At 36.3% G+C, this 26358-nt stretch overlaps 3 protein-coding genes across 4 annotated transcripts; 1 reads left to right on the forward strand and 2 right to left on the reverse strand.

Moving 5' to 3' along the window:
• Nucleotides 1–133: 133 nt before the first annotated feature.
• Nucleotides 134–9386, reverse strand: LOC140758506 (uncharacterized). Of its 2 annotated transcripts, XM_073094700.1 has the most exons (12): nucleotides 8992–9385; nucleotides 8721–8815; nucleotides 8098–8155; nucleotides 7272–7466; nucleotides 7092–7168; nucleotides 6071–6153; nucleotides 5572–5623; nucleotides 1576–1644; nucleotides 935–1021; nucleotides 769–830; nucleotides 564–685; nucleotides 134–455 (listed from the first exon to the last, which is right to left on the reverse strand). In XM_073094700.1, exons 1-12 carry the CDS (start codon nucleotides 9107–9109, stop codon nucleotides 388–390), a joined length of 1086 nt encoding a protein of 361 aa, XP_072950801.1. In that variant the 5' UTR covers nucleotides 9110–9385; the 3' UTR covers nucleotides 134–387. The 2 variants fall into 2 exon arrangements, with proteins under 2 accessions (XP_072950801.1, XP_072950802.1); XM_073094701.1 differs by lacking the exon at nucleotides 7272–7466 and having other exon boundaries at nucleotides 8992–9386.
• A 941-nt stretch (nucleotides 9387–10327) lies between these two features.
• Nucleotides 10328–16003, forward strand: LOC140780232 (uncharacterized). The gene is made up of 4 exons (XM_073125645.1): nucleotides 10328–13475; nucleotides 14822–15032; nucleotides 15111–15336; nucleotides 15448–16003. Exons 1-2 carry the CDS (start codon nucleotides 10494–10496, stop codon nucleotides 14861–14863), a joined length of 3024 nt encoding a protein of 1007 aa, XP_072981746.1. The 5' UTR covers nucleotides 10328–10493; the 3' UTR covers nucleotides 14864–15032; nucleotides 15111–15336; nucleotides 15448–16003.
• A 458-nt stretch (nucleotides 16004–16461) lies between these two features.
• Nucleotides 16462–24423, reverse strand: LOC140780227 (plant UBX domain-containing protein 11). The gene is made up of 10 exons (XM_073125639.1): nucleotides 24267–24423; nucleotides 21418–21517; nucleotides 20637–20689; nucleotides 20457–20538; nucleotides 19069–19134; nucleotides 18912–18979; nucleotides 18588–18797; nucleotides 18001–18505; nucleotides 17120–17392; nucleotides 16462–16950 (listed from the first exon to the last, which is right to left on the reverse strand). Exons 2-10 carry the CDS (start codon nucleotides 21515–21517, stop codon nucleotides 16706–16708), a joined length of 1602 nt encoding a protein of 533 aa, XP_072981740.1. The 5' UTR covers nucleotides 24267–24423; the 3' UTR covers nucleotides 16462–16705.
• Between the last annotated feature and the right edge of the window lie 1935 nt (nucleotides 24424–26358).

Here is a 26358-nt window from a genome sequence, read left to right on the forward strand (position 1 = left end):
GGCACAAATTCAATTCGAGCTGGCTCGACCTCGATTCAATTCGAGTGGCAAGCTTAGCGAGCTCAGGTGAGCTCGAGTGAACTCATTTATCTAACCAGTTTATGATTTTGAGCTGGTCTACAGTCAGTGACCATGAGCGTTTTCACATATAACTTCTCATATATTTATTACAGATGAGAGTTGAATAGCTTACAACTGATGATATTCTGGAATAAATAGGAGATCACTTAGCCATGGAATATGAAACCCTGAACCATTTGGCATTTGATGGCTGGTTAAAATAGCAGTAGAATTAAAATGATCCTTGAGCATGCTGTTGCAGCAGTATAAGGTGGATCAACAATTTCTCATAATTGATGGCCAGAAATCCTTCCTACTAGTTATTTGTTAGAAGCTCTTGAAGCTGCTTCCATCGTTGGCCGTCGTCGTTGAGGGAGCAATAAGGGTTCTCCTTTCTACACAAATAGAAATCCGACGTCAAAGTTTTCCTTGAGCTTTTCTGTTGGTTTCCTAATTAGAAAGTGATCTATTAGCCCAATCACTAGGAGCAAGAGGGTGTTTACCATCTTCATAGTTTAAGTTCGCAGATGTGCCAGGTATTTGAGTCAAATGATCATCCCTCCATTTTCTCTCAACGTCACCAGCTTCAGCAACCTGAGCTCCTGTGTCATCTTCTTTCGAGTCACTGCATTTGAAGATGGCAAAGAAAGTGATGGATATAATCTCAAAGATTGAAATTGGGATTTTGGAGAGACTAATGAATAATACCCTGAATAAGTCAAAAGTCCAACTGCGACACCTGCAAATGCAACAAAATACATCCAGTCGACCTGTAACAGAATTATGGAAAAGAAGAGGCTTCATTGCATAAGCTTCTAGTGTCAAATTACAATTACTTGGCCAGAAGTGGAAATGATAAATGATGATGGGAAACCTTTTCATGATATGCAAAGATGCGGAGGAGAACAGCCCACATGTCTGAGGTAAGCAGTGAAAGATTTAGCATGGTAGATCCACTAATCTGCACCAGATAACAAAGGGAAAGAGATGATCCACAAACTTGATGGTGCATAATTCTAAAACAATCTATGCATTTTTTTACATTCTTTTACATTATTGATTGGCATAAAGCATCTTGAACCCCATTGAATAAGAACAAGTCAATACAAGCTAAACACGATAAATATAAGAAAACATAGACTGAGGCAAAAGAGCAACAATGTAGTAGCAGTGTTTTATAGCTATTATTAGCTCCTAACAATGTATCCAAGAATTATACCAAACTAATAAAATTGACCTAGTGGGTGATTAGCAACTCCTGTACATCACCATCTAATAGTCTCTTCATGATGAAGATTTTTGGACTATAAGAGCTCTGGAGCAGAAAATAAATGTTTTATAAATTCAAATAACCACTTTCTCAGGGATATATACGCAGTACCTCATATATGGCAAGTACATACTAATATATACATACTATATAGTAGAAAAAAAATAAATCAATCTAGGTGATATTGGTATTGCATGAAAAACTAGCTGATATATGGGCGACTGAAACAAAGTAATGAACCATACCTGAAGTAGAACTGGGACTGTAGAATAAAACACAAACATTGCTAATGCAAATCCAAGAAATGGAAGCACCTGAGAAACAAAAGATGTGACAATCTTAAAGTTCAGACATCATTTTCAAATATTCATTTAACTGGGTGAAAACCAGAGAAAATGAGCAGAAGCATTCTGTAACTCAACAGAATTCCGGTGTGGTTTGCATAGGACATTTAGTTCAACATTGTAGCTATAGTGTTGTACAAGAGAGAAAATTCAGGTTTTACTATACTTCCAGAATAAAAGGAGATTCTGATGTCTTTATATTTCTAACAGATTGAAAATATTTTGATTTAAAAAGAATTTTCAAATTTGTGCAAATATCTATTTTAATATTTTATTTATATGAAATAAAATAGAAGAGATTTTATTTGACATATCTTATTTCCAAATAAAATATAAGAATTCATTTATTTAATAGAAAATAAAATTTAAAAAGATTATTTTGAGATAAAAAAATTTATAAGATCAAATATTATATTACAATTTATTCATGTTTCCTATACATGACTTATAAAGAAGAATTGAATATATATTTTAGAAAATTTTGGCTTATGAATAATTCATACATAAATTATTTGAAGAAGAATAAGAATCTTGATAACATCTCAAGTTCAAAATGAATTAGTATAAATAACTATTAATAAAAATGAGACTCAAACCTAAATTTTAAAGAAGATAAGTTCAAGGGAAAGATTTATGGAATATAATATCACAACATGTTATCAACTAATTCTGGCGGAGTTAGAGAAAAGAGTTTCGAATTCTGGTCTACAGGACTTCAATTTTATTTAATAGCTACTGGAAAAGTTAGCGGAGCTTTGTATAGGCTCTTATTGTGACGCTAGTCAATCCGTTATTTAGAAAAGTTTCGAATACCAACCTAATTGTGACTAATAGTGCAATGTGGCCATAAGTCAGAATACCTAGAAAAAGACAATATGACATATTTATAAGTTTTGATGCGTTTTCATAATAGTACACTTTTAAAGGACATTAGTTCTATTGTTAGATTGATCTATTCAAAATGAGATGATTTATAATTCAATTTAACATATACTGGATTTTTAAATTTTGTAAGAGATAAGAGAATTATTTATTTTCTAAGACGACTTATGTAAATCGGTATGATTTGTGTTTTGCTACTATATATATTACATGCTGATTTTTATTATTAGACATATTCATAGTAGGGCGGTTTATCTATTGGGCGTCTAACATAAGGATTTATCATTTCAGAAAACCAAGAAGTGAATTAAAGAGACCTCTAAAAGCTGAGTATTTTTTCGACTGTATTAACCTTCACTTAGGATTTGAACATCTTTTGAGCTTTCGTGTTTCTTCGAGTTTTATCTTAGATATTTGCAGTCATCACATCCCTAAATAAAGTTGTCTCGAAATAGTATCTGAGCTAAGTTTTAGATCTATCTAGTAAATTTATTATGGAGGTTTGGTACTCAAAGTCCTTCAAATGAAATAATCAATATTTTGAACCATAAAATATTTAAGTTAGATAGTTAGATCAATCTTAATATATGATTATTGAAGTAGCTAGCGAAAGCGTGGAAGACAGCTTATTTCTAATGATTAAGATCAAAATAGCTTATGTGATTTACCATTATGAGGATATGGATTTATAGATTGAATTTTTTTTGGTCGCTTGAATTTAGATCTATCTTAGAAATATAAATTGGAGGACTATTGGAATTTTGTATTTGATTAAGAGATCTGGGTATTTCTAGAGAAAAGCCCAGACTTGATTATGGATATAATTGAACTTATGTTTTGATTATTACAAATTCAGACAAATTATTATAATGTCAGAATGACAGAAACATATTTTAGCTATGCATATGCATAACTTATGCTTGCAGAAGAATATTGGGGTTACTTACTCTTGAGGAGATAACATGAGGACCATAGATAATTTTTATTTTGACACCAATTACAAAACATAGAAAGAAATAGTATGAACATATCATTATTAGGTCCAAAACTATCTGTTTTTGTTAAATTATATAAGTGACCAAATTATGATTTAATTGTTGAGCATTATATAAGAAATATCTCGAGAAAGTAAATCTGAAAACTACATGTTTGATAATAATATCTTTCAAGATTTATAGGCAATTGTGAATTATGATCATAACAGTCCCAATTTCACTGAATTCATATGGAAGATCCATATGTGAAAAAAAAACTATAGAATCTTAATATTATATTGAGAAGTGAATTTACTTAAGTGTGCGATATATATGAAGTTTTTCAATTTGTCGAAGAATTGCAATCTAGATATTTTAGTAACTTGTCCAAAAATTTTAAGGAATGTCCCAAATATGTAGACTCAGGCACAATTCTTATAGAAATTAATTGATAATAATTATTAATTTTAAGTATCATTTAAGATGTTGCGAAGTTTCAAGAATGCAACTAAGGAGGGTAGAATATGACAACCTGAAATTTATAAAATAAGTAAGAAATTAGAGATATTATTTAGATAATGATAGATTTAGTTTTATTACCTTTTATGATTCAAATTAAATCAAATCAAGATCTAAATTAATTAGACTCCCTAATTAAATAAGAAAGGAGATTAAATATTACCTTATTAAGACGTATCTTTTTATTTTATCTATAAAAAGAGGGGAAATGTTAGAATAAAATAGCGTGACATCTTGCGTTCCCTAGACCTAGCATTGATGATAGTCTCATGCACCAAAATGCTCATTTGGGCACCTCATTATCTATATTTTCAGATAATTATATAGAAATCACATGTGCCCTATCATAGGCTTTCTATTCGTATATATCTGATACAATGGAAGGCCTTACAAAGTTTCTCATAATTTTGGTGCTCACTATCTCCACCAGATCAACCAATAAAAGAATAGGTCATCATCAATTCTCACCTATACTTTTATGTCCACTCAGAAAAGCTGCACCTCTACTGAGGAAAAATCTAGAGTCACTAAGGAAAGAAATACCACTGATTCAGGTAATACAATGAGCTCTTGTATTTCTATAATCTAAACAATTTCAAGGTATGATAGCAGGGAACATGTAAAGACTCCAACAGGGTACCTATTGTATCAAGTCATCATGCTTAATCTTAGTGCATTCTGAATTTCTAATGTTACAGCTCAATCTTTTAAGCATTGGGACTTGCTTCCACCTCTGATACTAGAGAGATGATCCAGATTGCACAGCACCATTCTGGCAATGTATGCTTTAGCTCATCAACTAGTGCAAACTGCCACAATTGCAACTTGTACGTTAAATGTATTTGTACTAGAACACTCAACTAAATAAATAATTATGTAACCTCTCTCCAGAGAGGGTTCTCACCAACAAATGACATTGAACTTCCAGTATGCAAAAATGAACTTCCAGAATGACTATCTTCAGATAAGTGTGCTCCGACACAATCAATTAGTAATTTCATTTCATATAGATTTTCAATTTTGGAAATACAAATCAAAAGGCAAGTTTGACATGCTTCCAATAAAGTCTGAAGGCAAGTTAGCACGAGTTCCAAAATAGTAGTCCTAACTCCAAATATAAGAATCCTGCATTTCAATTGAAATCTTACATTTCCTACCTTCTAACTGTTAATAACTAAAGAAAAATCATGCTAAGAAGTTGGACATCATACTAATATTTCTTCGTAACATTGGTCAGCCACAATCCAACATTTCAACTGAAGAAAACATTACAAGAAACTATCTGTGTCACTGCATGAGCTCAACAAGGTTTCAAACTGTTCCATGATAAATTCCTGACAAAAATTCATGCTTACTACCAGTCGCACTGCTGATTCATTTACTGCTTTTATCTAGGAAAAGAAGAAGATAACACACTATTGAAACAAGTCAGGCAATCTACCAGGGATTAACTCTTGTCTGATATTTGTGTTGTGTATTTTTGCAGGGTAGGACAGAAAGAAGAAAGAGCTAGGGCACTTACAGCACCAGGTGTCCAGTGGATAGACTTCAGCTCATTCCACTCAAATATGCTTCTGAAAAAAAAGTTAACGAAACATTGTTAGTTTGTTACTTGAATTATTCTTCTTCCTTTTGATTTGACCACTTGACTGGCCTAAGAGGAAAAGAAATAAAAACATCAGCAGAACATTCACTTCCTAGCTTCATTTTGAATTATCAAATCATGAAATAAAAAGTGCATGGAAAAGACTAAGAAAGGAAAACAAGAAGCAAAAGAATAGTAACAATTTGTAGGTGGGAAAAAGAAGAGGAACGCATAATATGTTAAATAGTAAATACTAACTCAATATTCTGTTAGTAAAAGGTCTAGACTGAGAAAGTAGAAAAAATAAGGACCAATGCCATCAGAAATGGGTGAATACTTGCATAGCCACAGCCATCTCATTAGCGATGGGTGCTTTAAATTTGTATGCATGTCACAGTTATGGTAAAATATAGATTGAAAGGCAAAGGATAGATACATTTGACAAGCACTGACAACAGCTCCAAATAAGCCCAGCATTGCCATCAGCTCAACTCTATCTCCATTCTTCACTAGAAACTCCTGAGAGGTAAATTCATATGAATATAAGTCCCATGCAAACTATAATATAACATTACAGTGTGATCATAGAAATGACCTGATTGCCTTCCTGGGTGAAAACAAACCACAAAATGAGTAACATGTGGCACCACATTGAAAGAAAGAAAAATTTTCTTTCTTATGTTCTTACTTGATTATTAATTTAGTATGAAGAGACAAAAGATACAACAAAAGAGAACGCAACAAAGTGAACCAAGAAATAGAGACACATAAAACTTATAAATCGACAAAATTGAAACAAAGATTATTAACTAATCAACCTTTCTATATGATCAATCAAATTACGTATAAACATAGGGTTGTACTAGCCCCTATTTTGTCACAGCTACTCTTTCAGATACATTAAGGAAGAAAAGAAATATGTGATATCTATCACCATCAAATAAAATATAAGAAACTTCTTCTAATAATAATTAATCCTAAAATTGTCCTATGTTCCTTGCACACACTATATATATGGATTTACCAGGTACAATTTCAAACATCACCGAATATGTCAATCTTATTTCCTAATAAAACAATAACAAGTCACTGATCCCAACTATTTCAGGTCTGCTTACTTCTTAATAAAAAGAACTAAAGAAGTAAAGAAAATCAGAAAAGTGCTGTTGGAATATTACATTAAAAGCTGAAACAATTGCCAGTTGTAAATTAAGCAATGGTATCTGGGGCTTTCTATAGAATGGCCAGGAGAAGGTTACGCAATTCACGCAAACAAAAATCTATTTATTATGTACCGCTAAGCATCTAATCCTTTCCCTGGCAGTAATGTGTCATATGCAAAAGGTTTTGAATATGTCAAATAGAATCTAAAGATCAAATTCTTACAAGAAATTCAAGAATTAAAAAAAAATAGCTTGAGGTATATATGAGAAAAAGGAAACAACATAAAAGCTTACCTCACTAACATTGCTAATGGCATAAAGGGTAGAACCAGCAATTACAAGCATATCTCCTTTCACTGGGCTGCTTCCTCCTGCATGGCATCATATCAGGGGAAATTAATGGAAATACTTGCACTGATAATATACTGTCAATATGTTATGCATTAATTCTTTAGGAGAATCACTGAACATTACCAGCTCTATCACCAGCATGTACATCAGAAAATATGACTAATACAAGTCCAGACACACAAATAGCTATGGCAGCAAACTTTCTGAATCTGTATTTTGTCTTCAGGAACATCCAAGTAAGAAAAATAACAGATGGAATAGACCAACAATCCAGAAGCATGACACTTGTCAAAGATGTGTACTGATAAGCCTTGACCACTACATAAAGGTAGGAGAAGGAAGAAGAGTTAGCATTCCCACATAAAAGAATTAGGCAAACAACACCTTACATCACTAATAGCTGAGAAATGGAGATGAGACACTACAGGTTTTTAAGTTAAACAAGGCAAGGATGTTTTCCCATTGGCCAATCAGAGAATTGCCTTGCAGGACATGTGTATGGGACCTTATGAGTGTGAATGGATTTGAACCAGGTACATTTGTACCTCGAAAAGCAAAGAATAGCAAGCTCAACAAGCACCATTTTCAAGAAAATATAGAGTAGAAGAAACATTTTAACAAGTCTGATTATTTATCAGATTGTTAAGGTGACCCAATAATCTCAACAGCTAGCACAGTTGGGAGAAAAGGCATTGCTGGTATTTGATGTAGATGCCAGGATACGGAATTCTTAAGCTTCAAACTACCAAATCATACATAAAGGCACAAGTCCTGACCATCCAAATAAAGATTCATTTTACACAGTTTAATAATAAATTAATAAATGAGCACATGTGCTTAGCTACATAAATAAAACTTTACCAATATCCTTAATACCAATTTGACTTTTTGTCAACAAAGCCCACTCTTAAAAGATTTTCTTGAATATGCCACCAAAACTGGCACTCACCAAGAAAGTTTGCCTCCACATCAACAAAGCCAAGCAGTAGATAGTAAAACCATTTTATCTGCTCCAAATAAAATACAAAGTTAGGTAAATACAGCATAAGTATAACTAGCTATTCATGGAAAGAAAAAGATGACACATAATTTCCAGAAAAAATTATACCACACCAAGCAGGCAAGTACATTGAGCAATTCAGAAAACCTTTTAGGGGCTTAAAATTTGACATGAAACTAGATTTATTATTTTTCGGGAAATTATAGTGATTATTTATCTTGTATAAACAAACTGCAATGTCCAGGCATCAGTATTAATGGTCCAAATAACAACATAACTGCATCCAGCGGGTTTACTTTTTGAATGTGAAAAAAGTAAAGATCTCCTGCAAAGTAAGAGAGATGCAAATAAGTCAAGCATAAGTCTACACCTTTATTGCTACATCTTTATGATCTAACCCCGCTATGCTTTGATCCAATAACATAACACGTTGTTTGATCCTTATTACTTATTAGTACACAAATCTTCTGTATTAATTTGATTCGTACACATTTAACCTCTTCTTTGCACGCATACTGAATCTAAAGTCGTAAGAAGCAGTTAAATAGGATTATAGGAACAGATGGATAAACCTGGAGAGGCTTCTTCCGATGTATCATGAATCCACCGTAGACAATCGCCAACAACACATAATTCAAGAACGACTGAGACGTCGGAGCATCGATCCCTGGAAACCACGCAACCAATAAAAAATTAATCAAAAATAATACAAAGCAAAAACCGACAAACTACCAAGATGGTATAACCAGGAAACCAAAGATTGCAACTTTACATCCTATTCAATGAAAATAAAAAAGAACTTCAATAAAAGAATTCTTTAGAAATAAAGAGTGCGAGCGGAACCTCGTCGAGAGAGCTCCGAGGAAGAGAAGCCGGTGGAAGTGATCAGCAACGAGACGAACTGCCCCAACCCGAGCCCGAATAGAGTATTCTTCGACCAGAACCCCTCAAAGCTCGCCATTAAACGACTTGAAGCTTCGGATGAATTAAGAAATCACGAGCAAAGCTGTGCAAGCCCGAGGGAGTAACGAGCAGCAGTGAGATGTGATGTTGAGATTGGAGGTCATGGACGGATGGGATTAAGAAAATAGGTACGATTCGATTTGAGCCGTCGTACGAAAGGAACCGATTGGATTCGGAATTCGGAAAGGAGTCGAGGAATGGAAAGGTTAAGCCGTTAAGGTGGGGTTGGACTTCGGAATGCAATTGGGGCAGGGCAATCTCACGTTCTAGGTTTCCTTTTTTTAACTTCAATTCGGTTATCAGTTTTGGCATTTCTTTGCAAGTATGAGTAGAATTTTCCAATAAATACCCTCATATTTTTACTCCTCTATTAGTAGATGCACAGATTTGAGGAACTTAAAAATTATATAAAAAATAGATTTGAAGGACTTAAAAATTATATAAAAACTAGATTTGAGAAACTCAGGCCAAGTATCAAGTAGGGACGAAGAGCGGACGGATTAGGTTGGATTTAGTCGGGCCTTATTGATCCCCTTGCCAATTTGATCGGTTGTGTGAAGCTTGGTTCAGACTTTTATAATTTGCTAGTCTATTATTATTATCTATATATTTGATATCTATGGATATACTTAGATAACAGGATAATTAAATTTACTATCCATATTCGAAGGAAAAAAAAATATGATTTTATCGCTAGTTTAATTTATATCTTGTTCATTTTTAACCCTATGCCGGTTAGTTATTTAGTTTTAATTTCTATCTGAGTAGGTTATCTTCTGCGTTAAGAAGTTCCTTTCTCCATTTTTTAGTTGAGGGGCTCATATAAAAATTGTTTTTTAGTTCAGATATTTTATATATGTGGATAATTGTAAAGTTCATGAGTTTTATGTTAAAAATGATCATAGTTTAAGGGGGTAAAGTAAAATTATTCCTAATTTTTATAAAACTATTTGATAATGCTACTACATCAACACTGTTTATAAAACATTGATGAAACTTTTATTCCATTTTAAATATTCTATTTTGGGCTATTTGTAGAAAAAAAAACTCCTAAATTTTAAATTTTAAATATATTTATTTTTATATTAGATGCATATATTTTTATAATAAAAATATATAATTTATCCCCTTATATCTAATTGAGCTTATTTTCCAACTTAATTCCGGAAATACCCTTTTCCAATATCACATAAACTGGTTAAACCTCCAACTCTTCCTTCTCTCTAGGGTTTATGGGAACCCACGCCTAAACCTCCAACTATGGCGCTCCCATCTCCTCTCTTCCTCGCCAAATCCTTCCCTGAAACCCTCCCAATTCGATGGTCAAGGCCTCACCTTGGCGACCCAAGCCGTAGGATCCCTCGTCTCTCCGCCGCCGCAACATGAGCCGCCGTGCGGCGGCGATCCTCTTCAACCAATCGTCGGCCGTATCCTTCGCCGGAGCCATATGCCGCTTCCCGCCATCGCAATCCGCGATTTCCCGCGTGAATCCGTTCAAAAGGCCGCGCCTTTATCTCTGCAGCAGCAGCAGCAGCAGCTGTTCCTCTCGAGACGACGACTTGAGCGGTTTGGTCGATCGAGAGTTTTCTATTCCGTGCAGCGGAGATTTGAACGGTCGTGAGGAACGCCCAAAGCACTCCGTGTCGCCAAAAGACTTCTCTTTTTTGCATGAAGATAAGAAGCCTGTGGATTCGGATGAGTTCTCCGGAGAGGCTATTTTGATCTCCAAGGCAATTAAAGCTAATGGGCCTGACATAAATGATCAAACCGAGAAGTTGTTGAGGCAATTTAGAGGAAAGCTAAGCGAGTCCCTGACGATCGAGGTTCTTACTCTCCTGAAAGTTCCTGAATTGTGCGTTAAATTCTTCATCTGGGCTGGCCGCCAAATTGGCTATAGTCATACTGGAAGGACTTATGATTCCCTGATAGAAAGTTTAGGTTTTGATGAGAAGAGCAGGGTCTCTCAGCAGTTCTTGAGGGAGATTGGAGAGAATGACCGGGAAGTTCTTGGTAGATTGCTTAATGTCCTTGTCCGGAAGTGTTGCCGCAGTGGTCTTTGGAATGAGGCTCTCGAGGAACTCGGAAGGCTCAAGGATCATGGTTATAGACCATCACAGGTGACATATAATGCCCTGATTCAGGTTCTTTTGAGTGCTGAGCGGTTGGATTCGGCTTTTTTAGTTCATAAGGAGATGTCAGACTTGGGCTTTTGTATGGATAGGTTCACTATGGGCTGCTTTGCACACTCCTTATGCAAAGCCAGGAGGTGGGTGGAAGCTCTTAATATTATTGAAAAGGAAGACTTCACACTTGACACTGTACTGTGTACCCAGATGATACATGGATTGTTGGAAGCTTCGCTTTTTGAGGAAGCCATGTCTTTCCTTCATCGGATGCGATCCAACTCTTGCATCCCAAATGTTGTGACTTATAGAACATTACTTTCGGGTTTTTTGAGGAAGAAGCAGCTTGGTTGGTGCAAGAGAATCATTAATATGATGATCACTGAGGGTTGCAATCCGAACCCTTCTTTGTTTAATTCTCTTCTTCATGCTTATTGTAGCACTGGAGACTATGATTATGCTTACAAGCTCTTGAAGAAGATGGCTGCTTGTGGTTGTCGTCCAGGTTATGTTGCATACAATATCTTTATTGGAAATATATGTGGGAGTGATGACTTGCCGGGTAATGACTTGTTGGAGTTGGCAGAGAATGTTTACGGGGAAATGCTAGTTGCTGGATTCGTTCTTAACAAGGTAAATGTAGGTAATTTTGCTCGATGCTTGTGTGGTGCCCAGAAATTTGAGAAGGCATTTCAGATCATAAAAGAGATGATGAGGAAAGGATTTATACCTGATACTAGCACATACTCTAAGGTCATCGGTTTTCTTTGCCAGTCTTACAAGGTGGAAAAAGCTCTCCTTTTATTTGAGGAAATGAAGAGGACTGGCATCATTCCTGATGTTTATACGTACACTATCTTGATTGACTGTTTTTGTAAGGTTGGGCTCACTGAACAAGCTCGGAGTTGGTTTGAAGAAATGGAAAGAAATGGATGCACCCCAACAGTGGTGACATATACTGCACTTATACATTCCTACCTGAAAGCTAAGCAACTCTCTCAGGCAAATGATCTCTTTGAGAGAATGATCAATATTGGCTGTCTTCCAAATGTCGTTACATATTCTGCTTTGATTGATGGCCTTTGCAAGATTGGGGAGACTCAAAAAGCTTGCCAAATTTATGCGAAAATGATCGGAACATGTGAGACTGCAGAAGTTGATATGTACTTTAAAGGTGATGATTGTGCCATTACACAGCCAAATGTTTTTACTTATGGTGCATTGGTAGATGGTTTGTGCAAAGCTCATAAAGTTGCTGAGGCACGTGATTTATTGGATGCAATGTTAGCTACTGGTTGTGAGCCAAATCATGTTGTCTATGATGCTCTTATTGATGGCTTCTGCAAGGCTGGAAAGCTTGATGATGCACAAGAGATATTCATAAGAATGTCTAAGAGTGGATATACACCTAATGTTTTCACATACAGTTCCTTGATAGATAAATTATTTAAAGACAAAAGACTTGATCTTGCCTTGAAGGTTCTCTCTAAAATGTTAGAGAACTCTTGTGCTCCCAATGTTGTTACTTATACTGAGATGATCGATGGTCTCTGTAAAGTAGGTAAAACTGAAGAGGCTTTGAAGCTTCTAACAATGATGGAAAAGAAAGGATGCAATCCCAACGTAGTAACCTATACTGCCTTAATAGATGGGTTTGGAAAAGCAGGTAAAGCTGACATGTGTCTTACACTCTTTAGGCAAATGAGCACGAAGGGTTGTTCCCCAAATTTCATCACCTATAGAGTATTGATAAGCCACTGTTGTGCTGCTGGTCTTTTGGATGAGGCTTACAACTTGCTAGAGGAGATGAAGCAGATGTACTGGCCAAGAAATATAGCAGGATATCGTGATGTGATTCAAGGGTTCAGCAAGAAATTTATCACTTCCCTTGGCCTGTTGGAAGAATTAGCAACATACAGTTCAGTACCAATTGCCCCTTCTTATAGTATGCTTATTGATAGTTTTTCTAAAGCTGGCAGGCTGGAGATAGCCTTGAAGTTGCACAAAGAGATGATGGAGACTTCATCATGTCCATCTAATGCTAGCCATAACATGTATTCTTCATTAATTCAGGGTCTTTGCTTTACATCAAAGATCGAGAAAGCTTTTGAATTGTACAGTGATATGACAAAGGGAAGCCATGTTCCAGAATTGATCATCCTTGTCCATCTCATCAAAGGGCTGTTCCAAGTGAATAAGTGGGATGAAGCACTCCAACTTCTTTATAGCATATATCACAAGGTCAGTTATGCAGCCCACCTCCTTCTCTCTAATATCACAGATAACACACATTGAAGTTCTTTTGGTTAAATTTGCCGGATGCTTGACAGAGTATAGATGATAGAAAATGTCTTTCAACAATTATTCTCACATGCTTTAGATCCTTTAGTTTGTGTTCTTTGAAAAAGGAAATCATCCTTTCATCTTTGTTCCTCTTGATAATCTTCAGTGAAGAATGTCATTTGTTGGGCTATTTGCAGGAAAAAAAAATCTTAAGAATAATAGTAAGATCAGGCTCTTAGAAACTGAATGTGTTTATTTTTTATACTAACTGCACACTTTTTTATAATGAAATGTGTAAAATTTACATGAGAAATGCGCACACACAAGGACTTAGTTTTATTTTTTTTAAAGTAAAAGGCTTTTTTTTTGTGCAAATGCCCTCCTAATTGTTTGATTTGTTCATTGCATCACTGGCCATGATCTCCAACATAGAAAGCTTTCCTAGGTTAATGGTACTTATAGTAGAATTTTGTTTGTGCTTTACTGGCTGCAAGAGATTCAAGCTATAATACTCCTCTGTTCTCTATGTTGAACAACATTTGATACTCTTTTGGCTGGTCCCTTTGATAGTTATCAAATATATTGTCTCCTTTGTGGTCTACCATTGGTGTGACAGAAGTAACATAAACCCTAAATTTAGATAGATAGATATATAGCGAATGACACATTTTCACAGCTCTTGAGGAAATGGTTTCATGTTAAGGTAATCAAGCAAACTATTTGTTAGTTTTTTTCTTGTTTAAGCTGATCATTTGGAGGTACTCCTGATTAATGTCGGCAGTTGGCTGTGAACTTTATCATCCTGATTGTTCTAAGGAATCTCCATTTTAGGCTCCATATTGGCATAAAACCAAAGAAGTGCTCAAGTATCTCAAGTCATTCCAGTAATCCTGGATCACACAAAAGAGCCGAATCAACTAATATTTATAACTTCCAAAATTAAGTATGATACTTGGAGAATGTAGCGGCAAAACAGCATGCGTTTAACCTCATTTAACTCATGATTTCATAGTCTTCATATTTTAGTAATCCAGGAGTTATAAAAATTTGCATTAGCGAACTTCTTAGAACCTCACTCTTGCTCCAAAATTTGGTCTGGACTCCTAGACTAGCTGTTCCAAGGGTCTCTGTGATATTATTAGGTATGATATTATATTACATGTGAATTTGTATAGTCTTTATCTAATTAAGTTGACTTAAACATGCCACTCGAACAAAGCATATGTGTCTGTGTTTGTGATGCAGAATCTATCTCTGACTTGTCTTTTGTGCATTTAATCTCTAACTCCTGTCATTTGGATTAGGGCATCATCTGGCATAGCAGCAGACCATTTGATGGAGGCTAGAGACTTATCTTTTTTCATCTCCTCATAATTGTGATGGTTGCCTGTGATTCTGTGAGCCATTATTTGAAAAGCACCTTGTTCTGAAGCATAAATTGACAAGGTTGATTGAGTAAAATGATCTGAGAGATTTGGATCTTCGGTGCATCTACCACTGCATTCCCTTTGAATGGTACTAGTTTTCTTCTTCTCATAATTATGTCAGCATCATTTAAAAGGAAGACTCATTAACTGTCTACATTATCTGCAGCTGCCTTTTCTGATGCTCAGCTACAAAATCCTGTTTGGTTTACCGGACAATAGAGATTTCTTCTTTGCTTAAAATGATAAATACCCTGACATGCCTAAGCAAATCAAGCCCGCTCCTCTGGATCTAGTCTAATTTTTGGTGGGAAGGATTTGGTTACATAGGCCATGCCAGGACTAAGATTAAGAAATCACGAAGCAAATACTTTTCGAGGCAGGCCCTGATTTAGGTAAAACCTCCTGGCACAACCTGTCCTATATACATGTTCAAGAATTTTATGCAGAAACATGATGATTACGTGGAATTTATGTCTAATCTCAGAATTGTTTGGTCTTCGCAGGTCGGCACACTTATTTCAAGTTATTAGCAGGAGGCTTTCACAGTTTTTTCTTGTTCTCTCCAGGAAGAACACTCCATTGAATATTCTTGATTTTGAGTTGTTAGTTACCACCAATTCGGTAAACTAACTGAAAGAATACTCTTTTATCTGTCAAAACTATTGAGATACACTGTCTTCTATAAGCCCCCATTTTTCTCTATTCTCCCGATTGGCGAACATCCTCCTTACTCTTCTTTTCTCCTCTGGTCTTCATTGAGTGACTGTGGCTGGCTAGATATTGAGCGAGAGCATGCCGATCAAGATTGCTTCTATTCATCAACCATAGGTCCATAGCTGATTTTTTTGGTAGATCTTCTTCTTCCTCTGTTCTTCCTTCAGCTTTCTCTTTGTTCTTCTTTCTCGGTTCTTTTTTCCTCGTCAACTCTCCACTTATACTATAATAGACTATGGATTGTTATAGGAAAAAATATTGGGAAAGTTCCCTATTATTTGACAATCATGTTGTAACCAAAATGTTCTCTCAGAAGAATGAAATGGAATCAGAGTTCTTTGTTTACTTCTATTGGTTGTTGTATTTTTGTTAAATTTGTGAGAAAGTAGCATTCAATCCTTCCACCGTCCTCGCATCTCTGGAAAGATCATCGAGTGTAGTGTCATCAACCTTAAGAGATCGGCCTTGGCAATCAGCCTCCTGGATTAGTCTGGGGAATTTCCAGTACTCCAGGTTGTGGATTTGAACCCAATTCAGGGCGGTGCTGATATGAAATTCTTTCCCTACATGAAACTTGCACCTCTCTCTATAAAACAAAAGCAGGAAAGGAGGAAAGGTGAAGATGTAATTTGGACGGATGTATGATTCTGCCCCCTTAAGATAATAATAACAAATCAACAATAATGATAGATGTCAATAATATTAGTAACAAATATGTACCAGATGGATAGCAAATATGAGGAAGAGTATGCAAAATGTTGATATTCAGGAAAATAGCGAAAGTATTCCTACAAAATGTAATATATCAAACTTCAAAGTCATTCTATTACTGCTATACAGTGAATTCCATTAGATGAGGATAAATCAATACAAGCATCTTGAAACAACATGAACAATACAAGTAATTCTTAATAGCAATATCCGAGTTTCTGTTCTTTGACTTCAACTATTCGGGTCTATTGTAGCTTTTTGGAATCACATCAAAGAAACCAGAAAGGGCAGCTAAAAGCCACTTATTCGAATTGCAGAGGTTGTGATCCATTTTAGTTACTTCTTATCATCATCACCCCCAAACTGCGTAGAATTCCCATTCCAGAAAACATTTCGGTCGCGCGAGGGACTTTGATCCTCATCATGTCTAAGAGTGTGGATATTGCTGCCAAATGGTCTAGATGTTCTTTTCTTTGTGTTTTTAACACTGTCATCTGCTGGTTGGTTCCCGCGATCAGAGCGAAATGGTTGCTGAGATGCCTCTGCCCCTGTGAAACGATGCTGAAGGCTAGGATCTGGACCTATAGGACAACCATGTAACTCAACAATGAACTTGCTCAAAAACTTGCATAGAAGCTAAAACTTTAGGAGCCTCAACATCAGGAGTAAGCAATTATCTTGAGCAGTTGAGGATCAAATAATAAGCACTTACTGTAAGGATGGGAATGAGAAATAATAAAGAAAACTTACTATACTGCCACGGGCGATCATTGTCTGATGGTTCTGAATTTGACGTGGTGGCATTTCCACCAAAAAAAGATAACGGGTTCATGTATGACAACATCTTTTTTACATAATCAAAGTAACTCCAACTGCTGTCACTGGAATGATTCCCACTCACATTATTGTTACTATCAGATGATGATGAGTGGCTCCCTGAGGCTCTAGTAGATTGACGATGCGGAACAACAATTAATGCTTCCCGGTTTGCAAAGCCCAGTTCAGATAATGTACTATTCATATCTGCATATGAGAACAGATCCAATTTAAAGCTTAATGAGTATGTTGAAACTCAAAACACAGAAAAAGTGTGAAAAGAAGCCCAATGAGTCATGGTTCAAATCACTAGAAGTGCCATTATCAGGAATGAAAAACCGCAACAGGCTTCCGGACTAAAATATTCAAAAGGCAGCACCATTCAACATGGCAGATAGTTTAGCAGAGAAGTGACAATACATAGAAATAAATTATACTGCTGAAATTTTACATGATCAAGTAATTATATTAAGTTAATACTAACATTATTATCATTTTAGATAGTCATTCTTAATCAGCTGATACTGCAAAAGAAACTCAAGTAAAAGCTACAAGCCAGCAACTTTAGGATGCCAAAGAAAAACTTCTTTAAGAAAATGGAAAGAAACATATATCTCAGTGCCTCATGAAATAGTGAAACAATACTTGCTTTGAAATGAAATGGACAATACATAAATAGAATGTCAAAATGAAATGAAAAGTTGTCTTCACAATGAACTACTAAAATCATAAAAAGCTAGATCCAGAGTAGCATCCCTAGCGAATGCAGGTACTAATGAAGGATCAAGGCTAATCGAGGTGAAAGGTTCAAATACCTTGATCAACAAACACCTTTCGTGGATAAGGAACAGCCAAATCATAAGTCCCACTATTTCCATTTTCATCTACAAAAATTTTCACAGATCTTAATTTATCTGATTTCAGAAGTTTCATCTGGAGACTGGTCCCATTTGGCATTCGGATGTTAAGATGAACCTCATTTAGCTTTGCAATACTTGAATGGGTAGTTGATCCATCAATTGATTTAGCATGAGGTTTTTTCTCTGTTTCAATGGGAGTCACTGAGGAAATTTCACTACTTGAAGTAATACAAGCAGCCGACTCAGGAGAAGCTGTGATGCTACTGTCGACCCATTTAGACTTTTCTTGTGGTTTATCTGCTTCACTGCAAAGTGCTGAGTCGTTAACATCGCTGGATATTTCATGCAAGACTTTTTTACCTCTGTTACTTGTTGAATGTGACTGTTCATCTGCACTATTCTCAACATCTTTGACATCACCTAACTGTGAGCATGCTTGTTCCATGGGTTTTAGATCTTTCTGCCATATAACAAGCATGTCAAGCATAAAGAGGAAAGCACAGAAATGGAATCACGTAAATGGGAAGATGCAGAAAGCTTACATCATCACTTGATTCAAGTCTCTGCTTCACTAAGTTTTCAGAATCAGTTAGTTGTTCAACTTTTGTATCTTCAGCAGTTCTATCAGATGAAGATGACGGAGTAATGGAGCTAGATGAACCTCCTTGACTAGATGGAGTGATATTAGAGGGATAACCGACAGGTTGAGGTTCTTTTGAATCAACTGCTGCTGTTAACAGAGCAGCTATTTCCTGCAATGGTTCAATCATTTCAAATGTGCAGAGCATACTAGTATGACAAAAAGTCATCCAGATGATACCAGAAAAAGAAAAGCAAATATGGCCGAGCCTAGAATGGTACAGCACCTGTAGATGGAGAGCAGCCCAAGCTTTCTCAATACTTTCTTTAAGAATTTCAGCACTGATGTACCCTTCTACAAAAATCAAATGTGTGGCAAGTGATAATTAGAAGTAGCAAAAAGAAAGGTTTTGCTGTGAAAGAATTAATTTGATGTATTCATACCATGATGCCATAGCATAACACCATTTATTCCGATAACAGAGATACTTGGGATGGAATTCTGTGGGTCTGACCAAGGTCATGTAAAGGCAACACCGGAAATTGGTATAATCTTTGACACCAAATCCTAAAGCATAGAAGTTAACTAATAAACATGTAAAAATAAGCAAGTCAAGCAACCTAAGCATTCTCTGAGGTTATATCAGACCACAAATGTTTAATAACACTGCGATATGCAACTGTACCAAATCAAATGGTTATCCAGATCTATCTTCCCCATGCATAGAAGTTAACTAATAAACATGTCAAAATAAGCAAGTCAAGCAACCTAAGCATTCTCTGAGGTTATATCAGACCGCAAGTGTTTAATAACACTGTGATATGCAACTGAATCAAATCAAATGGTTATCCAGATCTATCTTCCCCATGCACAAATTGAGCATCACAAACCATGGAAACTCAATAAAACATGATAAATAATATGATGCATAGTGCCATTCCATTCTACTAAAAATGGTGCAGACAAGAAAACATGACTGGAGAAAATTTGCGCCGAGAAGTTGCTTAGAGAATCTTTCATTTATTAATAGATAAAGCTGCAGAAGAGTTTGAAAAACATAACAATGCATAATTGGCACGACCTTATATTCTTTCTAATATGTTTGTTGAACTTTCCAGTTCTCCTTGTTATCATGTCCCTTGACTGATGAACTCCAGATGTGGTACCATTGTTCCCAATGAACAATCATTACTATAGAGAAATTGCATATCCTATCCGAATGCAACCAGGGCAGAGAGGGGTCTCCGAGACTCTGATTCTTCAGCATGCTTTTGTGCAGATTGTTCTATTACCAGTACAGTCATAACTGTGAGATTCTATTTACATTAAGAATGGATGAAAAAACAAAATCCTGATTCTCAAATTGAGATTCTTTTTTCCCTGTTCACAATATGCACTCTAATTCAGTCTATTACGTTTAAATAACTTAACTCTATAAAGACCAAAGAGTAATATCCAACATTTCAAGTTGAAATTTATTATGCTGCAGGAGCTGCACAGAGCACTTCATTATGCTGCAATGTGGGTAAGTATGTCTTGACTGAATAATTTGCATAACTGACTAAAGCAACAGGCTACAAGATCATTGAATCTAAGCATGCAATAATACTAATCACACATGTTGATTTTTTTAACCGTAAGACATCTGTTTAGCTAATTCTCAGGCAAGCCAGTACAGAACCTATGGTCACTGGTCAAAGGCATCAACAAGTCAAGCCTTCACTCATGCATAGAGTAACACCTTTTAAACTTCAATAATTCTGCACTGTTCATTCTCTTGTTATTATGAATTTATAATCATAGTGAATAAAAGTCAGCTAATAAAGGATACAGATGGCTGAAAATTGGGATGCATCAACATTTCCCTGCATGAGATGAAGGAAGATGCAGCATTTTGATATCACTTCTGCCACCTACATTTGAAACCATCAACCTTGTAGCAACCATAGGATAATTGATATAATATGGGCAAAGATCAGCCAAGTCCCTCAGGCATTAAAAGTGAACTTACACTTTGATCCACCCACATTGACTGTTCCAGAAGAACTGAATTTTCGTCTTCACCTGAAAATGGAGCAACAAGGCATACCAGTTATAATAGGAGATAGGAGATTGGAGCACATAATAATATAATATAAATTGTCATCGTGTGTAAATCAAACTCATTTAGTTCAGAATTGTTTCAAAACAAAAGGAGTTTGTTAGGACTGTTTAATACTTTAGTGAAATAGTTTAATAGGAGATTGGAGCACATATTCTCTCTTTTCTTCTTCTGCTTTATAATAGTAGGGCAGCACAGAAATACAAATATTACTGTTCCACATAAATACACCAATAAGAATGCTTCAGTGTCAGCCAATTGACAGTTGTCTATTAATGAAAACAAACCCCTGTACCATATATTAAGTTTTCAAGGCTGTAGTTGGATTTTCTTTTTATCTGGAAACATAATTTAGTTTCTGCTCCTTTAAACATCAGCCCAAAGTACTATTTTACTGTCAAGAACTACTTGAATAATTACCAGAATCAAAGCAAAAAAAGAAGAAAACAGTTAGTTACCAAAAAAAAAAAAAAGGTTACATTTGATGTTCTTTACTATAACCATCTTCCAAGCAAAAGTTTTGGCCGTATCAAGTCAAAGCCCAATTGCAAGATATGGCCTACAGAATGTGTTAATCTGTTCACCCCGCAAACAGCCAATACACTAAAAAGCCTCTGTTCTCTACAGCTTGGCAACCACACAGAAAACTTAAAATACTTGCAAAATGTAAAATCATAATCAGTGAATTCACCTGACATATAGACTACAAAGAGCTTTTTTTGCTTTCTTGCTTCATTAATTGCATCAGGAATGGAACCTTTATACGTCAAAGCATGAGTGGATCTCTCCATCTGAATTGATCAGACAAACAATGGGAAAAAAGAATTGATTCAGGAGAATACGAGAAGTAACATTTTTCAACTACAGTTAAATCTCACTTTGAGCAAACTACAATGCCAAAGAGGTTTTCTCACACGAGTATACACATAATAGATAATAGGAAATAATTCTTTCATATAAATATACAAAACGAGAAAGCTCCACCAAACAAATTGACAAGTGCATCACAAGAAAAAAGAGAAGAGAACAAGATTCCAAGTATTAGGATTAGGATCGGAATCGGCCTTTTCAAATAATTTTTAAAATACATAAAAATTCTTAAAAGTTTTAGAAAAACTAATAATAAGATATAAATATAAATTATTTATATATGAAGTCTACAAAATAAAAATAAATACTATTTTGTTTATCTCAATTTCTCTCTCCCTTTCTACCACTCACATACACTTTCTCTCCCTCCCCCTCTCACACATATAAAGAACCTTTTCTAATTCTCACTCCCACTAACTCTCTCTCCCATCTCCTTCTTATATCTATTCGCACTCTCACTCTCATTCTAGAAAAAAAAAAAAACCAATCTCCCTCTCACTCTCAGACTCCCCCCTCTCCCCCATGCACTCTCACTCTTCCTCTCCTACTCCCTCTCTCTCCTAAGTAATGCTTCTCTGATGTATATCCAACCTCCATCAACGTCTGAAAGAAGGTGACCGTCAAGAACAAGTACCCCATCCATCCTTGATTTGTTCGACCGGCATCTCTGACGTAGATCCAACCTCCATCAACGTACGAGGAACTTCTCCGACATAGATTCGGCTCCATCAACCTTCGACATAGATCCGACTTCGTCGACCTTAGATATATAATTTTTTGCTTTACTCTATCTCTCTCCAATAAGCTCCCTATCATCTCTTTTCTCTCTCTCTCTTCTTTTTCTCCCTTTCTTTCTTACTATCCTCCCTCTTTTTCTCCCTTTCTCTCTCCCAATTTCGACCAAAACTTGCTCAATCCAAATCAAGTAACGATTGATACCCCATTGAAATTAGTTAATAGACTAGTTTCGGGGTGGGATAAGATTGGCCGAGACTAGAAATCATGCATATGCTAAAAGAAACAGGAGTGGATCAATAATCAACTTGAGTAGGAGGAATACAACTTATATATAAACAATTCAATAGAGCTCTCATAGAAATGAATTTTGCACAAGGAATTTCATGAGTGCAAATATTTACATGTACTTCTTAACCCGTAGCACATGTAGTAAATTAGTACTCTATGAAGCATGGACACTTTAAACACCATACCTCGTCTAACACTCATCAGATATTTGTTGGATACGTGTCAGACACTTCTACAACGCATCTAATATTTAATAAACTATAGAATAAATTTGAACACTCCTTAGACACTTTTGAACACTCCTTGGACACTTTTGAACACTCTTGAGATACCTTTGGATATAAAATTTATCATATGCTATAAAGTTTATAATAGAAATTATCTATTACTGAAATTTCCTGTGTATGCTATAGAAATATAATACAGCAATCACAAGTTGGTGCATCCAAGAAAATTAATACAAATGCATATTATTGTAAAATCGGATTCGCCTATGCCATCAACTATAGATAAGTAATGTTAGTTAGTTATTTATTCTCATAATACTTGGATTGTATTGCCACATATAAGCATTATCATTTTTTTGACTTTATGGTATTGTGTACATTTTATTTTTCTTTTATAAATAATTTATGTATGCATGTGTATTTATATTATAAGTTAAAAAATATATTTCTTTAAATGTATCAATACTATATATAATGTTTTATTTATTTATTCTGTGTCCTAAAAGTATCGTGACCTAATTTTTCAAGATATTATCGTATCCCTGCATCCATTATCGTGTCATATCCATATCCCGTATCTCATATCCGTACTTCTTAGCTAGTACTCGTATTTCAATATAGGGAGCAATATAGGAAGTGAACTATTATACATGCTAGTATGTATCATAATTTTCCTTTTTTTCTCTTTTCCTTTTCTTTTTTCTCTGGGATGTATCTCTTATAGTTTTCGGGCCAAGCAAACTCGACTAGGGATATCCTTGTTAATGACTCCATCACACCCATAAATTTCTCATTTCTTTTCTTTATTGCAGTAGAATAGATTACGTAAAAACAGGAATTTTCAACTAACATTTCTTTTATTTCGCCTAGTGCAAAATCCAATATCGAGAAGGTTTCAAAGAAGAATTATTAAACTTCTATTATTCCGTCTACAACCTGACCTGATCTGAGTGGCTGATTAAAGCAAATTAGGCAAGTGAGACCTTCTGCTTTGCCATGATACTTACAAGTTCGAATTAGTGGGTAAGATAATCCATGTTCTTGATTCATTTTATCATCATCTAACCTATAAGTAAAATTGTAACAAATGAAAAGAGTAACAAAACACGAGATCCAAAAGAAGCAAATTTTCATGCAGGGCGGCGTCATATAAAGCAGGAAAAAGACGAATCTGTCAGTAAAGAGAAGAGCAAACGCAGAAGCTTTTCCACGCATCAAACGAATCAACACGCAATTATCAAGCTGTGATAAGAATTATACGCCCCCTGTCCAATTCCTTTACAACAAACACCCCTCTTTGGCTTCAAATTTGCAAGGAGAACGCCAGAGATCTCAAGATACGAGAACAAGATCCTAAACCTCGATATAATCTTTAACTCAACGAACAAATTTCGCGATGAGAGGAGAGAAATCGCACCTTCGAAAGCAATCAATTAGGGTTTACTTCGAGAAAGGAGAGGCCTCAAAACCTCGAATCCTTCACCAGAGCGCGGTCCTCCGAGCGCCGACGACAGCACAGTTTACACGTGCAGTGCACGTGTATGATACCTCCAATTTATCATGTTCTATGTAGCCCAACCTAGAGTCCGAACCAGTCCAGTTTTAACTGAGCCAAGCTCGGCCCGATCCGATCCCGAGATGATAGTAAGCAACATGGACTACATCTTTGCCCATCCGGTCCGGCCTGACCTGCTATGCCCATCCATGGCCCGGCCCATTATATATATTCATTCCCATGATTGTTAATCACACGTCACATATTTAATAAACTAGATATTAATATATATATATGTTTTTATGAAAGATAACTAAAATATCTTCATAGAAACCCATTGTACTTGGCCCGATAGAATATAATACAATTTTAAATTTGGCATGTTATGTTAGGCTCATTATGCCCGACTTAAGCTCGATATACAATGGGCTAGTGCGCGATAACAGGCTATAGTATTCTAGTCCTGCTCGAGTCCGGCCCGGCCTGAGTAATTGGTGGGTTGAGTCATGACCAAATATTTAAGCCTGGTCAGCCTAAAAAGTCTTGGCCCAAACTCGGCTTAGCCCTCCCGATGATTATCTCTACTGCTAAGCTATCAGATCGGATTTAGATCACAATGCCAGAAATGATCTAGATTTCATTTACTACTAAATTAACCTTAAGAAAGTTCCTTTTATTTTCTATTTTGGTGATTACTAGATTTTTTTTTTTTTTTGGAGCGAAAGAGCACAGAGCTCAGCTACAAGGCATGTCAACTAGTTGATGCCGACGACATGTCAAAAAGTAACAAGTTATACAATTCTAGGGGAGGGGGTCACGAATCCCTAAAAAATAGTCACGGGAGGAACCTCTATCATGCTTAGCCGCTCAATCGGCTATGCGATTTTCTTCCCCAAACATGTGGGAGATCTTTATAGCCTCACAAGACTGAAGTAGAGAAAGACATTCATCTACCAAGTTCTTAAGCTGCCAAGAACTGGTTGTCTCTTTGCAAAGGATTTTGACCAGCTAAAGGCAGTCGATCTAGGATGAGCTTGCAATGAGCTGTAATTGCTTTGAGACCCAGCCTGACAACCCAGATTTTAGAGAGCAATGTAGAAGCGCTGGGAGTAGGTTCTAGGTTGACGAAAGCATTTCTCCATGGCTCGCTTATAAAATGGCTCTAGTGCCTCCCTAGCGATTGTGAGGCACAAAAAGCCTATCAGTGTTAAGCTTGAGCTAGCCATAGAGGAGGCTTCTAGGTTGCATGGGGCCGATGATCTCTGCATAGACGAAGGCTTTGCTAGGATGGCATAGCTGTTGGCATAGTGGACTACCCTACGAAGGGCTTGATGTAGATGGTTTGGTTCACCTCTGAATGCAACTTGTTTATGTTGTTTCTAGATGAGCTACAGAGTAGAGGATACAAGGGCTTTAATGTTCAAGCTTTGAACTTGGTCCACAGCCCAGATAGTCATGACCTAATTATGACCCAAGTTGTCTACAAAGGCTTAAGGCTATCAAAATAAACGAGCAGCTCGAGCTTGGCTCAGGCTCGACTTGGTTAGAGATGAGCCAAGCTTGAGTCATTAAAACCAGCTCAAAATTAATATTGAGTTGAGCCTGAGCTGAAGCCAGTTCGCTTAGGCTTGGCTCAATAGGCTCGATATATATACTGAAACCCTAATTCCCAAATCCCAATCCCTTTCAATCCTCCTCCTCCTTGTCAAGCCGTAGGCCCGCGTCTCTGAGTCCTCCTTCGGGGCGTCGCCTTGTCCATGACAAGGTGCACTACATTGGTGTCCTCGTACGCGACCATAAGGAGGATGAGGTTGGGGTGATGCCGGGGCCGTGCCACCCCTCGTGGACCACCTCCTCTCCAACAACGGCCTTACTTAACCTCTTGATCTCCCCTCGCGATGAACATTGTCGACGTCAACGGCTGTTCGAAGCTTCTACTTGGGGATAGATTTGCATGCTAGGGTTTCGAAACCTCAGAGATCTGCTTGTCGGTGCAGAGGTGGGTAACACTGAA

Source organism: Typha angustifolia, chromosome 3, assembly GCF_048772165.1.
Source record: "Typha angustifolia cultivar Huaian chromosome 3, ASM4877216v1, whole genome shotgun sequence".
Taxonomy (NCBI): Eukaryota; Viridiplantae; Streptophyta; class Magnoliopsida; order Poales; family Typhaceae; genus Typha; species Typha angustifolia.

Coding starts and splice junctions, on each gene's coding strand:
- LOC140758506 (XM_073094700.1), bottom strand. CDS start 9,109: ATGGCGAGCTTTGAGGGGTTCTGGTCGAAGAATACTCTATTCGGGCTC. Junction 7,169..7,271: donor ACATGCTGGTGATAGAGCTG/GTAATGTTCAGT, acceptor GATGCCATGCAG/GAGGAAGCAGCCCAGTGAAA. Junction 1,022..1,575: donor CAGTCCCAGTTCTACTTCAG/GTATGGTTCATT, acceptor TATCTGGTGCAG/ATTAGTGGATCTACCATGCT.
- LOC140780227 (XM_073125639.1), bottom strand. CDS start 21,517: ATGGAGAGATCCACTCATGCTTTGACGTATAAAGGTTCCATTCCTGAT. Junction 20,690..21,417: donor CTTTGTAGTCTATATGTCAG/GTGAATTCACTG, acceptor CTCCATTTTCAG/GTGAAGACGAAAATTCAGTT. Junction 16,951..17,119: donor TGATCGCCCGTGGCAGTATA/GTAAGTTTTCTT, acceptor GTTGTCCTATAG/GTCCAGATCCTAGCCTTCAG.
- LOC140780232 (XM_073125645.1), top strand. CDS start 10,494: ATGAGCCGCCGTGCGGCGGCGATCCTCTTCAACCAATCGTCGGCCGTA. Junction 13,476..14,821: donor TTTATAGCATATATCACAAG/GTCAGTTATGCA, acceptor CATTTGGATTAG/GGCATCATCTGGCATAGCAG.